Source organism: Eschrichtius robustus, chromosome 6 (assembly GCF_028021215.1).
Source record: "Eschrichtius robustus isolate mEscRob2 chromosome 6, mEscRob2.pri, whole genome shotgun sequence".
NCBI lineage: Eukaryota > Metazoa > Chordata > Mammalia > Artiodactyla > Eschrichtiidae > Eschrichtius > Eschrichtius robustus.
In genome coordinates this window covers 62,965,257-62,981,087 of record NC_090829.1, presented here as the reverse complement: position 1 = coordinate 62,981,087, position 15,831 = coordinate 62,965,257, and the positions used below count along the sequence as shown (strand labels likewise).

At 39.5% G+C, this 15,831-nt stretch overlaps 1 protein-coding gene across 2 annotated transcripts in view; it reads left to right on the top strand.

Moving 5' to 3' along the window:
* PARL (presenilin associated rhomboid like) overlaps window positions 1–15,831 on the top strand; it is a 63,585-nt gene that overhangs the window by 1,837 nt on the left and 45,917 nt on the right. For both annotated transcript variants that reach the window (XM_068545431.1, XM_068545430.1), the window contains exons 2-4: window positions 8,174–8,369; window positions 8,839–8,979; window positions 11,306–11,354. In XM_068545431.1, coding sequence (XP_068401532.1) covers window positions 8,174–8,369; window positions 8,839–8,979; window positions 11,306–11,354 — 386 coding nt within the window. The remainder of the gene's footprint in view (window positions 1–8,173; window positions 8,370–8,838; window positions 8,980–11,305; window positions 11,355–15,831) is intronic.

Here is a 15,831-nt window from a genome sequence, read left to right as displayed (position 1 = left end):
TTACAAGAGCCGCAGGTGGTGATATTCCTCAAAATTTCTGCAAACAGTAGCAAGCCCAAGGCAGCCCACCAGCCAAGAATGGTTTCTATGTTTTTAAAGGGTTGCAAAACGAAACAATATGCCGCAGAGATTTAAGTTGTTCTTCACGAAGACTAAAATGTTTATTGTCTGGCTCTTTACAGAAAAAGGAGAATATTTCACTTAGGGTTTTCAGAAACTTTACCATGATCAAACTGTTGGCAGCACTGTTGAAAAATAGTTTAGGCCTGAAAGAAGCCTGCATAATTTGTCAGTTGTATAGAACTAGCTAAGAGAAGAAAATAGTTGATTGTAGCACTTACACGGAGCTTAAATCTTTTAGATTGGGATAACAATCTTAAGATATATTTAGGTTAAATACCTGACAAATTAGTAAATCAGGTATATTCAATTATTTTCCCTGTTTAATTCACCACGTATTAACTCAAGATGAGTTTTAAGAAAATAATTGTGGCATGCAAGAGTTTATGCCCCTTCCCCTAAATACAACTATTTTCTTTTAAGTGGGATGAGTCTATTGTGTGTGTGCTTGGACACGTCTTGTCTCCATTTGCACATTAGGCCATTTCTACTCAGTCTATTCACACAAATCTATAGTGACATAGACATTAGTGCTGACTTGCACGATATCTAAGTGGCATTGTCTTTATCCTCACACTGTTGAAAACAATTCACTGGACTGTGTTATCTCACTCACCACTAAGGCAACAGATATATAGAATATATATCTGACAGAATATCACTGTCAGATGTTCTTTTTTTTTTAAACAACTCTTTTAAGCAATAATAAATGAGACAGCTGGGGAAGCTGCTACCAGATCAGGATCTGCTAACCAAAGTAAGAACTATGCTGTCTCCACCATTATTTTCACTAGCAGAATTGATGCCTCATGTGCTGCCTTCTCACTTAACTCAGTTCTGATTTCATGTGTTGTGCTGATGTATCTGATTAGCAGGCCCTGATCACATCTCGAATCCTAACCAAAAGGATACCTGGGAAATAGTTTTTAGCTTTCCAGTCCCTGCAGCATGACTTTTCTATTTAAAAGTTATGGGATGATATTAAAAAATGGAACCATAACAATTGTGTGGTTGGTGGTAACTCAAACATTCATAAGATCTTCCCACTTTGAGCACGTTAGATTGCTTTCACAAATCACTAGTTATTGGCAGAAGGACCAAAGCACAGAGCAAAAAGGCAGGCCTGTCCTCATGAGTTGGTATATACCTCTTGTGACTCTTTCCTCCCATCCTACCCCCATGCATTTTATTGTGTTGCTTCCTTTGTTTTCCAGACTTATTTCAGGTCATTTATTTTTCCATATTACCTACCCATATGAATGGTTAGAGCTTAAGAACCTAGGCCTTTAAATATGATATCAAACATTTGCAATTGGAGACATTTATCATGCTTTTCCTGGTTGGTTTTACTTTTAAGAAATGTAAAACAAAAGCTCCCTAAGGACAGAGAATGTACCTTGTCATATAATGTGTGATGAAGTACTTATTACATCTAAAAGCATTCTTGTACCAACAGAAAACCCAGCTCTAATTGACCTTAATAATTAGGGGAATTTATTGGTTTATACCGTTAAAAAGTCCAGAGGTGAGCCTGGCTTCTGGTGAGGCAAGATCCAGTGTTTCAGATTGTCACCAGGACTCCGTTTTCCTCCATGGCTTGGCTCTGCTTCCTAAACGTTGGCTTTATGCTCTCAGTATGCTATCTCCTTGTTGTAAGATGGCTGTCAGCAGCTCTTGGGGCTATATACTTTTAGGTTCAAGTCCAGCAGAAAAGATTCTCTTCCCCAGTATTACAAACAAAATCTTGAAATTTGAATTTCACTGGACTGGATTGGCCTAACTTGGGATACATGTTCATCTTTGAATTCCTTAAAGTTGCCAGGGATGTGGGATGTGTAGGTTGGCTTAAGCCAGTCAGGAGCTTGGTGTGCCTCCCCAAACCAAGTGGCTGGAAATTCCAGGGTACCCTTAGGTGTGGATGCTAGGAATGAGCCAAAAAAGCTCACTGTCAGTCGTAGTGAAACTTTTGTATTGGAATACTTTGGTTACAAATCCTATTTTTAAAATTCTAGTCAGATTGGATTAACCTGTAGATAACCATTGTAATTTAAGTAGAAATATTGTTGGAAGGACGAGGGATTAGACTGTAGCTCCTGCTATTCAAAGTGGTTCATGAACGAGCAGTTTAGGACAGGGTTTGCCAAACTTATTTTGTAAAAGGCTCGATAGAAAATAGGGCCACATAGGTCACTGTCAGATATTCTTTTTCTTTTAAACAACTCTTTTAAGCAATAATAAATGAGACAACTGGGGAAGCTGCTACCAGATCAGGATCTGCTAACCAAAGTAAGAACTATGCTGTCTCCACCATTATTTTCACTAGCAGAATTGATGCCTCATGTGCTGCCTTCTCACTTAACTCAGTTCTGATTTCATGTGTTGTGCTGATGTATCTGATTAGCAGGCCCTGATCACATCTCGAATCCTAACCAAAAGGATACCTGGGAAATAGTTTTTAGCTTTCCAGTCCCTGCAGCATGTGAATGTACCATAGGTAAAAGGAATAGGTGTTCAGTGAGCCAAGTCATAGTACTTAATTCTATCCAACAAGTTCTGTATGTCTAACTCTAATTCCCAGTGTATGTACTCCTAACATGTATTTTGCATCTGAACTGCATCTGGGGCCAATTTGTTCTTAGTGTCCTCAGTTCCACACTTAACTTCTGTTGAGATTCTCAAGGTAAATATTATTCTAGGCAAAAGGTCTGGCTTTGTGTCAAATCCAGATTCCCAACCTGGTGTATTTGTATTCCTTTTCAAGCATTGTGCTTCAGAATTGTAAATGAGTTGATGAGCTGTAGAAGAACTGATTGAGTACATATCCTGGAGTATTAAGCTGTTGGAGATATAAAGAAATCTCATCCTTCATATTTCTTGGTCTAAAAAGAAAAAAATGTGGCCTACTGGTTAGGATTCCAGGTTCTCACTGCCATGACCCAGGTTCAATCCTGGTTGGGGAGCTGAGATCTTGTAAGCAACGAGACGTGGCCAAAAAAAAAAAAAAAAAGAATACCAGAAACCAACAACATTGGGTTACAATTTTTTTTTTTAACTTATTTTATTTATTTATTTTTGGCTGCATTGGGTCTTCGTTGCCGTGCGCAGGCTTTCTCTAGTTGCGGCGAGCGGGGTCTGCTTCATGGCGGCGCGCGGGCTTCTCACTGCGGTGGCTTCTCTTGTTGCGGAGCACGGGCTCTAGGCGCGTGGGCTTCACTAGTTGTGGCTCGCGGGCTCAGTAGTTGTGGCTTGCGGGCTCTAGAGCACAGGCTCAGTAGTTGTGGCGCACGGGCTTAGTTGCTCCATGGCATGTGGGATCTTCCCGGACCAGGGCTCAAACCCGTGTCCCCCCTGCATTGGCAGATGGATTCTTAACCACTGCTGCCACCAGGGAGGCCCTGGGTTACAATTTGTAACCATTTACAGGGAAACAGTTAAAGGAAACGTATTCCTATTACTGTATGTCACATCTTTGGGGTTTTTGGCCCAAAGTGGTGTTACTTGTAATTTATTTACTAGACCTAGCTCTAAATTACTTTGGAATATTTAATAAAAATCAAATCCAATTGCAAAGGATTAACATCTGCCACTTTTAAAGCTGTTATCAGTTAAGAATGCGTTTGGCTGTAAGTTAAGTGTTGCTTAAAGAAACGAGAGGAGTATTTAGCATGAAATGATTGGAGGTAGGTGGCTATTGTCTTTGCTCAGTGGCTCAAAAAATGTTAAGGTTAGTTTCTGAAGCCCTTGGCCTTTCTCTTGGCATTCAAGATGACTGCCCCGTCTCTAGAAAATTGCGTCCTTTTTCAAGGCAAAAGGAAGTAGGAGGGATGTGACATTAGTGATACCTCCATTTTTATCAGATAAGCAAAACCTTTTCAAGAGGTTTCTAAACAATTAAGTCTCATTTTGTCAGAACTCTGTAATATGGCCATCCCTAGCCATAGGAGAGACTGGAAAAGTGAAGATATTTATCTTTCCTAGCCTCTGCAGAAAAAGCAGGCAACAGAACAAGAACTAGAAATAGATTTGCAATTAGCCATTCAACAGTTACTTGCTAAAGGATATTCATAAGACTGGGAACAGGTTCTGAAGTTCAGAGCCATTCAGAGCAACATTGGCATTGTTTGACTAAGTGCACTGCTTTCCAAAATAGATTTTGTTGAAAGAAGTAGCACTTATTTGTGAGTACAAATTCTAAATTATTAGAAGTTTTAAGGTGAATTACTTTATCATCATCACCCATCCTCACCATGTGATGTTTGAGAAGTTGAACTGTGGCGTGGACTCAGTGTTGAAGACAGAGCATTTTAGGCGAGTAATAGTAATAGTAGCTATACCATTTTTCTGAGTTTCATGTTTCCAAATGCCTACTAGACATCACCTGGGTGTTCTACCAATGCTAAAAATACTTCATTGCAATATAATTTACATGTAGTAAAACATATAAGTATTAAGCATACAGCCCATTAGTTCTGACAAATGTATACACCTGTGCAACCATCACCTAAAAATAAAGATACTGCCCATCATTCCATCAAGTTCCTTCTTGCCCCTTTCCAGTCAAGTCCCACTTTAGGCAACCACTATTGATTTTTTAAAAAATTAATTAATTTATTTTTGGCTACGTTGGGTCTTCGTTGCTGCGCGTGGGCTTTCTCTAGTTATGGCGAGCAGGGGCTACTCTTCGTTGTGGTGCATGGGCTTCTCATTGTGGTGGCTTCTCTTGTTGCAGAGCACAGGCTCTGGGTGCACGGGCTTCAGTAGTTGTGGACGAGGGCTCAGTAGTTGTGGCTCACGGGCTCTAGAACATGGGCTCAGTAGTTGGGGTGCACGGGCCTAGTTGCTCCGCAGCATATGGGATCTTCCTGGACCAGGGCTTGAACCCATGTCCCCTGCATTGGCAGGTGGATTCTTAACCACTGTGCCACCAGGGAAGTCCACCACTATTGATTTTGATCACCACGAATTATTTTTGCCTGTTCTTCAGCTTGATATGCATTAATGGAATCACACACATTATGTGCTCTTTTGTGTTTGACTTCTTTTACTCAGCAGTGTTTTTGAGATTCATCCGTGATGTGTGATCAGTAGTTTTTCACTGAGTAGTACAGTTGGCCCTCTATATCTTCAGGTTCCTCATCCGTGGATTCAACCAACTGTGGATGGGGAATGTCACTGTATTATGCCATTTTATATAAGGGATTTCAGCATCCTGAATTTGGTATCTGCAGGGGGTCCTAGACCCAGTCTCCCATGGATACTGAGGGACCACTGTATTATACCATTGTATGAATATAACACAGTTTATCCTTTCCCCTGTTGATGGAAATTTAAGTTCCAATTTTTACCTGTTAGAACTGAGCTGCTGTGATTGCAAGCATTTTAAACAGTGCCCAAGATGGAATTATTCGTCTCTCATTTTCCAGTTTCCTATTTTGGTGCCTCTGATTTTCCTTGTCTTGGTGAATAGTACCACCTTCCTTTCAGTTATTCAGAATGAAACCAATAATCATTCTTGACCCCTTCTTTCTTCTAACATAATTATTGATCCTTTCTTTATTAGGAACTGGCCTTGATGGTGGAGATAAAATGAATACAGAAGTGATAATCTAGTTATGGTACAGGCAATAAATGAGACAAGTATAAGAGTACGTACAGGATGCTTTAGGACTCTAGGAGTACAAAGGAGACACCCAGCCTGCGAGAGTTTAGGAAGGCTTCCTGGAGGAGGAAATAAATGAACTGAATTTTGAAGGGCATGAAAAAGTTAAAGGGAAGTAAGTACCGCAACAAAGGAGTAGCATTGCTGAGTTTGGTGGGGTGATGAAAAATTTACTGTGGGATTTAAAGCAGGGGAATGATAATATATTTGTGCTTAATAAAATGTGGAGGATGAATTGGAGTAGGGCAGTATTAGAAGCAGTGAGATCTGTTAGGAAATGGTAGAGTATTCCAGGCCAAAAGGGATGAACTAAGGGATTGTGTGGGAATTAGGGAGAGAATGTTGGCCCTCTGAGGGCATTTGAGGAGGTGTTGAATGTTTGTGGAAGAGTGATATGAGGAAAGAAGAACATGAAACATGTTAAAATGTTTGAACTTAAGTCAGCTGTTGCTGTAGTTTAGGCATGGGGTACGGGACTAGATTAGGAGTGAAAAAAATATTTGACAGATTTGGTTTTAAATTAGATGGTAAGAATTAAGGAGAGAGAACTCCATAATGACTTCTAGATTTTTTTTTAAAATTAATTAATTAGTTTATTTTTGGCTGTGTTGGGTCTTCGTTTCTGTGCGAGGGCTTTCTCTAGTTGCGGCGAGCGGGGGCCACTCACTATCGCGGCCTCTCTTGTTGCGGAGCACAGGCTCCAGACGCGCAGGCTCAGTAGTTGTGGCTCACGGGCTCAGTTGCTCCGTGGCATGTGGGATCTTCCCAGACCAGGGCTCGAACCCGTGTCCCCTGCACTGGCAGGCAGATTCTCAACCACTGCGCCATCAGGGAAGCCCCCTACTTCTAGATTTTTAATCTTAGTGATTAAGATAACTGTGGGCCCACTGAAAGAATAAAGAAGTCAGAAAATGGAGCTTGTAGAGGGGGATGAATTCCCTTCTGAATATATTGGTTTTAAAGCAATGGGGAGCATATCCAAGTAGAATTATTCAATATATAGTTGGAAATACAAGACAAGAAAATTGAGGCTGGGATTAGAGACGTATATTTGAATCATTTACTGCTTAGAAGTCATCCAGGCCACAGAAATGAACTTTTTCTTTTATTCAACCAAAGTGTTTCAAGGCCCAGGTTACAAAGGTGAGAAGACCTGTCTGACTGGCAGACAGGAGTTTTATGAGTCTAGAAGGATATAGTATGATTAGAGTACAATGAGAACAAACAGGAAGGGGCCTCTACATGGTCTACCTGGGGGAAATTACCATTTTACAAAAGAAAAAAATGCTTCACAAATTTATATGGGTTCAGTTTGAATGGAGAATGTGTAAAGGAACTATTAGAGCCTTTAAGCATATCTGTCTTTACGGGATAGGAGAAAGGGGGAAGCCGTTAGGAAAGCAAGTTTGAAGAGCAGGGAGTGCAACCTTACAGGCACTGACAGGTGTGATCAGTAGTGTCAGATGTTTTGAGGAGGTCAAGCTATAAGGACTCAAACAAGAAAACCCTTTATAGAACATCTAGTTCATTGTCCCCCAAACTGGTAGTGAAGTAAATAGGGGACAAGGTGGGGAAAATCCGCCAATTTGTAATGGTTAGTACTTATAAAAGGAAAATCATTATTTGATTTAAATGTTTGGCCAAACTTCAAAAAAAAAATAAAGCTCTTCTGTGCTAACTCAAACCACAACTTGTAGTTCTCCAGCTTTTTACAGGATTGCAGACTGTGTGGGGGATGGATACAAATTATTTTGTTGATTGATACACAGTAACGGCCCAAACAGATGCCCTGTAAAGCTGCTATAGTTTATGTGTCTCCTTTTCCTGAAGGGCACAGTTCATTGTTTTGACTGAATCCTACCTGGGAGTAGGAGTCTTGGCGGCTTTGGGGCTGCGTAGTGAGAATAAACTGAAATGGTAATGATGCACGTCAGTTGGGGAGGCTCGTAGAGGTTGATGCTTGCAAGATGCAGCTCTGTTTCTTCCTCCCTTCCTTCCTTCCTTCCTATTTATTTTCCTTATTTTTTTTTGGCTGCATCGGGCCTTAGTTGCAGCACACGGGATCTTCGTTGAGGCACGCAGGATCTTTCATTACCACATTTGGTCTGTGTTGCTGCGCTTGGGCTTCTTACTAGTTGCGGCGTGAGGGTTTTCTCTCTCTAGTTGTGGTACGCGGGCCCCAGGGCGCGTGGGCTCTATAGTTGTGTTGCACGGGCTCCAGAGCATGAGGACTCTGTAGTTTGCAGCACGCAGGCTCTCATTGAGGTGCGTGATCTCAGTAGTTGTGGCGCGTGGGCTTAGTTGCCCCGAGGCATGTGGGATCTTAGTTCCCCAATCAAGGATCGAACCCGCATCCATGCAGCTCTGTTTCTAATCTGTTATTTTCCCCTATAGGTTTAACTTTTTTATTCAGCAAAAATGTGGATTCAGAAAAGCACCCAGGAGGGTTGAACCTCGAAGATCAGACACAGGAACAAGTAGTGAAACATACAAGAGAAGTGCTTTGATTCCTCCTGTAGAAGAAACAGCCTTTTATCCTTCTCCTTATCCTATAAGGACTCTTGTAAAGCCTTTGTTTTTTACTGTTGGGGTAAGAGCTCACGTCACTAGGAGTTACCTCCCTTGCTGCAGGTGTAGTGTTAAAGTATCAATACTACTTGTCCTATTTGGGCTCCTTAAAGACAAGCGGAGTGGGATCAAAAGGATCTGGGGTCATGATTACAATAGAACATGAATTTAATAATTGCTGTTAGAGTATGGCTCATTTATGTAAGCCCTGGAGAAGAAACTCATGGGTCTCTTATTTGGTATAACAATGCAAGTGATACTGAGTTGATATTTTGAATTTTATTGGGAAAGTTCTGACTGTAAACAGGCCCCAGGGTACTGTAACGTTAATAAAATGGGAAACAATTAAGTGTTCTTTTCACCTAGTAAGTTTCAGTGTGCCAGATGTTCCTTATGTTTATGAAAAGCAATGAAAATGAAATATCATCCTTGGAACTATGTGTAGATCTATTAAAAAAAATATTTTTTTGTTATATATTTGTTTTATATAGTTTACAGGCTGTGCATTTGGATCAGCTGCCATTTGGCAGTATGAATCACTGAAATCCAGGGTCCAGAGTTATTTTGATGGTATAAAAGCTGATTGGTTGGATAGCATAAGACCACAGAAGGAAGGAGACTTCAGAAAGGAGGTAAAGATAAACATGGCCTTTTTTTTGTTCTAGTCGATCAGTTTTTGAAGTCTGGTTATTTATGAAGTGTTTTTAGTTAATGGCAACATTAGATCAGTAGATGTGAAGTCGTTGCAGTTAATATTCTTCTTTAGAGTCATTTCATTGTAGTAAGTATTAATGTTTCGTATGTCTGGCAACGTTGTACTTAGCAGTGTTCCAAGAAGTTTGTCCCTCTACCCACATATCAAGAATCACCACAGATAGTTGTTAAAAATTAATGTTTTGGAGCCTCTTCCAGCTCTACTAAGGGCCACTGTTTTAGAGTACATATTAGAATCACAGGGAGTTTTATGCTTGAGAGGTAGAGATACTGTGTGGGTTTTAAAAAGCTTCTCAGTGACATGATGTTTATATATCTCTGATAAATAACCACTGTTGATGTTTTTTCTAACTGTGCTCAGGGGATCAAGATGCAAGAAAAGGGTACAAATATAGAGCTTTTAGAACTTTTCATTATTTCATATGCAAGTTGATGGCCTTCCTTCCACCTAACTGATTTTCTTAAAATGTTGCCTTTTAGATAAAGCATATATTTTATTTCATTTGCCAGTACTTATTGAGGAGAGACCATAGGCTAATTTGTGGATCCAGGTCCATTTATTTTTCAGGCATCTCCGTATTTTTTTATGACACACTGCTCTTCCAATTTGGAGAGAGTGTTGATATCCTCTTCAGTTTTCTCCTTCCTAGGAACTTCTTATTCCTGGCCAGTGAGAAAGCAGCCTTGGGTTTTCTTTTTCCTAATGATAGTTGAAGTTTCCTCTAAGTAGGGAGAAGGATTCATTCCTCCTTGTTTCCCCATAGACACAAGAAGCATGAGCCCTACCAGTTCTAGAGAAGCTTTATGTCAGAAGAACAATGGATGTAATATTTGCAGGTAAAACCTGCAATAATGAGCAGTGGTTTTTATTCAGTACAATATGTTTGAGAAGATAGTAACACTGACCTATTCCACAGTCCTGGATCCCTTGAAAGCTACAGGCTTCTGCACTATAAAGTTTTGCTACCCAAATTGTTCCTTGGAATGGTGAAAATGACACATGCAATATACATAATCTTCATCCAAAGATGGATTTGTTTAAAGTAGTTAAATGATAAGAGATAAAATGTAAAATCCACGTTGAATAAAATTGAAATAACACATAAATATAACATGGGAAGTGAAAGTCCTGGGAACCTGTGCCCCACTACTACATATGCAGTGAGTAAGGTCTGAGAGTTCACACACATTTAGTTGTTGTTGACCTTGAACAACTCAGGGGTTGGGGTGCTGACCCTCCACGCAGTGGCAAATATGCCTGTAACTTTATAGTTGGGCCTCTGTAACAGCGGTCCCACATCTGTGGATTCCACCAACTGTGAATGGTGTAGTATATTGTAGTACATATTTTTTGAAAAAAATCTGCATATAAGTCCAGTGCAGTTCAAACCCCTGCTGTTCAAGGGTCAACTGAATTACAAAAATGGAATCATTGTTGTGCATGAATCAAATACATGTTGATCTGTAACTTTTTTTCTTTACCTTGGGTTTCTTTCTGTATTAGTATACAAAGCCTTTTTCAGTTTCATAGTTAGAACATAGTTTTTTTTTTAATTAAAAAACTTTAATCATGGAAAATTTCAAAGGTAAAGTAAAAAGAGTGAAGAGAATAGTATAATGAACCCCTATCATCCAATGTCAACAATTATTCACACATAGCCAACTTTGTTTCATCTAGTTCCCCTTCTTTCCCTTCCCTTCCTGCCACTGATTACTATAAAGCAAATTCTAGGCATATATCATCTATAAAAATGTCAGGGTGTGTCCCTAAAAGATTAGGATTCTGTCTTTTTCTAAACCTCAATCTAGTATTATACCTTTAAAAAAAAAAAAAGGCAATTTTAGTAGAAAATATTCTTGGTTAGAATTTTAAAACTAGATTGGGTCTTGGTGAACAATCACTTGATAGTGTGCTAGGTACTTTATGTTATTGATATTCCTCACAGCGGTACTGCTAGATATCTGTTACTGTCTCCATTTTATGTATCAGGAAACTGAAGTTTAGAAGTAATTTGAGGTCACAGAGCTTATCAGTGTCTTTGTGTAGAGAATGCAGGCTGTCTGACTATAAAACACCTGTGTTTTCCACTCTACCACATATTTGTTATGTCTGTTGTTCAGTAGAGATTTTTATAGACGAGGACTCTTTCATTTATGCACAAAGCATTTTCTTTCTTGCTTTTCATTTACGTAGCCTGAAATTATTTACCATATGGTGATAATGCAATTTTTCTTCTGTTTTAGATTAACAAGTGGTGGAATAACCTAAGTGATGGCCAGCGGACTGTGACAGGTTTGTGTTAGCTTACACGTTTTAGCCATTCAAGGGAAGAGAAATCAAACCAAAAGGTACAGTATGTCATAGTCAATGGCTTTCGTACCATGCTCATCAGTGGTTTAAAAGACAGAGTTTCTGTACCTTCAGGCTAATGTAATGGTTTGAAAGTAGTGTGGCATAAAGGTATACATGAGGCTCTGGGTCAGTTATTTTCTAATTTTGATCTAGTATGATATTGATCAAATGATCTATCTTTGTTGTAAAATCCTAGCTTGTGAAATAGGTTATGAGTAATTATTACTTTCCCATTAAAGTAACTAAAGGGGACATTGATTAAGTACCTTCTTTATGCAGCATGCTTTATACATATTCTCTCTGTACCTCACAGGGTTGCTTACAGGGTAGTTATCTCCCTTTTTACAGATAAGGAAACTGGCTTTCAGAGAAGGAACTTTTCGAAGGTCACACTGCTAGTAAGTAAGAGCTGAGTTTCAAAACCCAGGTCTGTCTCCTCCTAAAGCAGGTTTTCTCTTTTCTACACCATGCTGTTTATAAAATCCTCTTTAAATGTAAGCATAACATGTATATCACCATGATAATTTGTTTTTTGTAAATTTTTATGGGAGACAGATGTGGCTCTTCAAGGTAACACTTGTGTAATATATTATGGACTTAGTTATTTTGAGAAATTTGGGGAAATGGATTTGTAAATTCTTTAACAATTGTGTAGATAGGGAAAAAAATCTTCCTAGAGAAACAGCAAAATACTGCTTTTCCTTAAACATGGTTAGACTTAATGGTACTCTTAATTTTCTATACCTACTTAAGTGGAGAAAAGGTGCTTATGTTTCTTCATTCAGACTATGTCTGGAAGGTTTAATTTTCCTGTCTCCTTGGTGGAACCTGATCCTGTCTTCAAGCTTATGGTTTAGACATTGCTTCCTGCAGGAAGTGCTTTTTTTCTGAACTCATTGCACTTTTTAGTCACTTATAACACAACCTGCCTTATGTAATTGTACATGTATCATCTTTGAGGACAATGATGAGATTTTTCATTTTGCTACAGCTCCTAGCACATACCTGGCACACAATAAAGGCATTTAATTAAAATCTATTGAGTGAATGAGTGTCGATGAGGTCTTGAATCAAAAGATAGAGATTTTTCGAAGTATATTGCCATACTGTATAATTGATTAGTCAGTGAGGTCTTAATAAATATGATAACTTCAAAAATAGCTCTGTAATAACACATGTTTCCATTGGAATTAATTGGGATTTTTGGTTTGTTTGCTTGTTTTCTGAAAATTAATAGCCTTTCCTTAGGGTAGCAAAGTTTTGATTTCTTTTGATATTTTCAAAGTATCTCACAATTAGTTGATACCTAGTGTTCTTTGAAGATTGTGAAGATTTTGTCATTTAACATTTGAGGAAACCTGGGACCAGAATTTAAAACCTTTTTCATGCCAGGAAATGGTTTATTCAAAGAAGTTGGTATTTGGAGATAATTAAAAATCAAAATTCTTTCCCTTAGATGACGTTGCAGTGTAACTAGCAGCTTGAGTATAAAGTACTTCGAACCACATAAATGTGAATGGTCATGCTAAAGACCTCAAATACTTATTGTCAGGTTAGCTAAGTGACTTTTAAAGGCTGAGGAAATGCTCTTTGATCTGTTCAGTGTCATCTCAGACTCCTCCTTCAGGAAATAATTATTCTGGTAGCAGTGAATCTAGCCTCACAACACTTGTTGGTGGTGCTTTATAATCAGTTAGCTATATACTAAAATTTCAATGGTTAATAAACTTGTGCTTTAGTTATATCTTGTCTCTTTTCAGAGGTGGCAGTTCATTCCACTGACCTTGCTTAGCCCCTCGATTGCTTCCTTTAGGCTGATTCTAAGTGAGGTTGGCTCAGCTCCTGGCTTTTATTGAGGATGGGGTGACAGATTCATTCTGTGCCACATTTTCCTTGGATTGTAGCTGTTCTCTGAGTGTTTTTCTTTTTGTATTTTGAAAGAACTTGACAAGTCCTTAGGCCACTGACCTAGAAAGTTTCAAAGCTCTGTGAGACTAGTGTGCTTCTTTGCTCTGTAGTATTCACACCTAGACACTGGCAGCTTGACAGCTGTAGCAGGTTAAAGATTTCGCAGTTTTACAGCAAACATTTCATGTAAGAATTCCTTGCTGTCTGAACCTAATGTGCTCATGGATTTGGATGGCAAGATTTTGGTTATAGCAAGTTCAGACAGCAAAATGTTTTATCCAAATGCACTTGTTGCCTGAGCTTGAGGTGTAACAAGGGATATCTCAAATTTATCCATATCTCTTTCGAGTCCTAGGTTTGGATAAGAACAGTTCAAATCATAAGAGATACCTGTAATTTACTTTATCTTTAAGGTGGAATCCAGTGGTGAGGTGAAAAGCCTCCCTTCCTTAGAGCTGATAGCAGTTTTGGAGTCCCTAGTTTTTGACTCTTCTAGCTCAGTCTGTCCCTGGAAATCACTTTGTCAAGATCTACCAGAGAACTGGTCTTAATCCCTTAATCTTTTTTTTTTTTTCTTATCTGGTTTAGGGATTTTTTTTTTGTCTTAATTGTTACACAGACATATCTCCCCAAACTTCACATTGCTCTGAAAAAGTTGTTATAAGTTCACTTGGTGTTTGTAGGATGAAGGGGGAGCATCAAGTAGCATTCATCGAAATTAGGCTTGTCCCTGGTACTTTTATATTTCAGCTAGTCTCCTGTATTGCCTTGCTCTGCAAGGCTTTTAAGCCTGTAGTAGAGGTCCCAGGCAACCCCCAAGGCGAGTATTTCCCCTACATTTCTAGCTTTTAGAGATGCCTATGAGGCACTCGTCATAGTTTTAGTTATTTCTGGGGAAAGGATAACCAAACTAATGCTTGAGTGCCAGCTAGGCTTCAAGTACTATGTTAGGTACTTTACAGACACACATATTATTGTTAATCCTTATTATTAATCTTTTTAAAAAATAAATTTATTTATTTATTTATTTTTGGCTGTGTTGGGTCTTTGTTGCTGCGCGTGGGCTTTCTCTAGTTGTGGCGAGCGGGGGCCACTCTTCGTTGCGGTGCATGGGCTTCTCGTTGCAGTGGCTTCTCTTTGCTGTGGAGCATGGGCTCTAGGCATGTGGGCTTCAGTAGTTGCAGCACGCGGGCTGAGTAGTTGTGGCTCGCGGGCTCTAGAGCGCAGGTTCAGTAGTTGTGGCGCATGGACTTAGTTGCTCTGCGGCATGTGGGATCTTCCCGGACCAGGGCCGTGTTCCCTGCATTGGCAGGTGGATTCTTAACCACTGTGCCACCAGGGAAGTCCTTAAGAGCCCTGTTACTGGTATCCTCATTGTTCATATGGGGTAAGTGAGGCTCAGAGAGGTTAAATAACTTGTCTGAGATCACACAGCTAGAAAGGCTGGAGATGGGAAACAAACTCCTTAGTTCAAATAATATGTGTTTTATTACATCCATTCACTTTCTGCTATAGCAGACCACCACTAATTACCTTTCTGATAAACCACACTGCCTTCCCCCATCTGAGGTATCTGAGTGCTGATTCATAGACCAAATTGCAGCAAATTGTCCCAAGGCAGCAGGCTGGCATTCAGTGAAGAAAGAAGGACGTTTTCGGCTACTCGGTTTATAGTTTGTCATTGTAAAATGAATAAATGTGCATGGTAACATTAAAATAGAGAATATATAAGATAAAAAAATAAATCTCTCTCGCTGTAGACGTCCAGTTCCACCCCCATAACCATTGCCTTTTTAGCTGCTTGTGTATTCTTCCAAAGCACCTGTTTATATATAGACATTTATATCTGTATCTAACTATGGTTTAAACACAAACGGTAGCATGTGATACATACTCCTCTACACCTCCACACCTCCTCTACTCCTCTACACCTTTATTTTTTTCACTTAGTATTTTAAAGGACATTCCATATCGATACAAGTAGGTCTATTGTATGCTTTTAAAAATATTTTATTGACGTATAATATACATAGAAGAACATGCACATGTCAGATGTACAACTAATTTTCACAAACTGAGCACATCCACATAACTAGCACGCAGATGAAGAAATGGAAATTACCAGCACCCCAGGATCATTCTTTTTAATGGCATTGCAGTAGTCCATGCAAATGAATACTGTTGTGACAAGTCTTCTATTCATGAATATTTAGGTTGTCTTTAGTCTTGCTTTCATAGGAGGATGGAAGATGGATAGTCTCTTTGGATTTCCTCTCGATTTCAGGAAGCTGTGGAATCAGTCCTTAACTTGTTTTGCGGATACTCCCCAGGAGGAGAAATTACAGCCACTGTGTGAGGCCGACGGAATGATCCCAGTGCTTGTAGTCCTGGCTCCCAGGGACCCTGAGGACCGCTTGGACTCAGTTGTTTGGCTGCTGTGGGTGTGTGTGCTTGTCATTGTCTGCACTGGCCAGGTTCATTCAGATAGAGGAGCTGTGGAGGGGTGAGC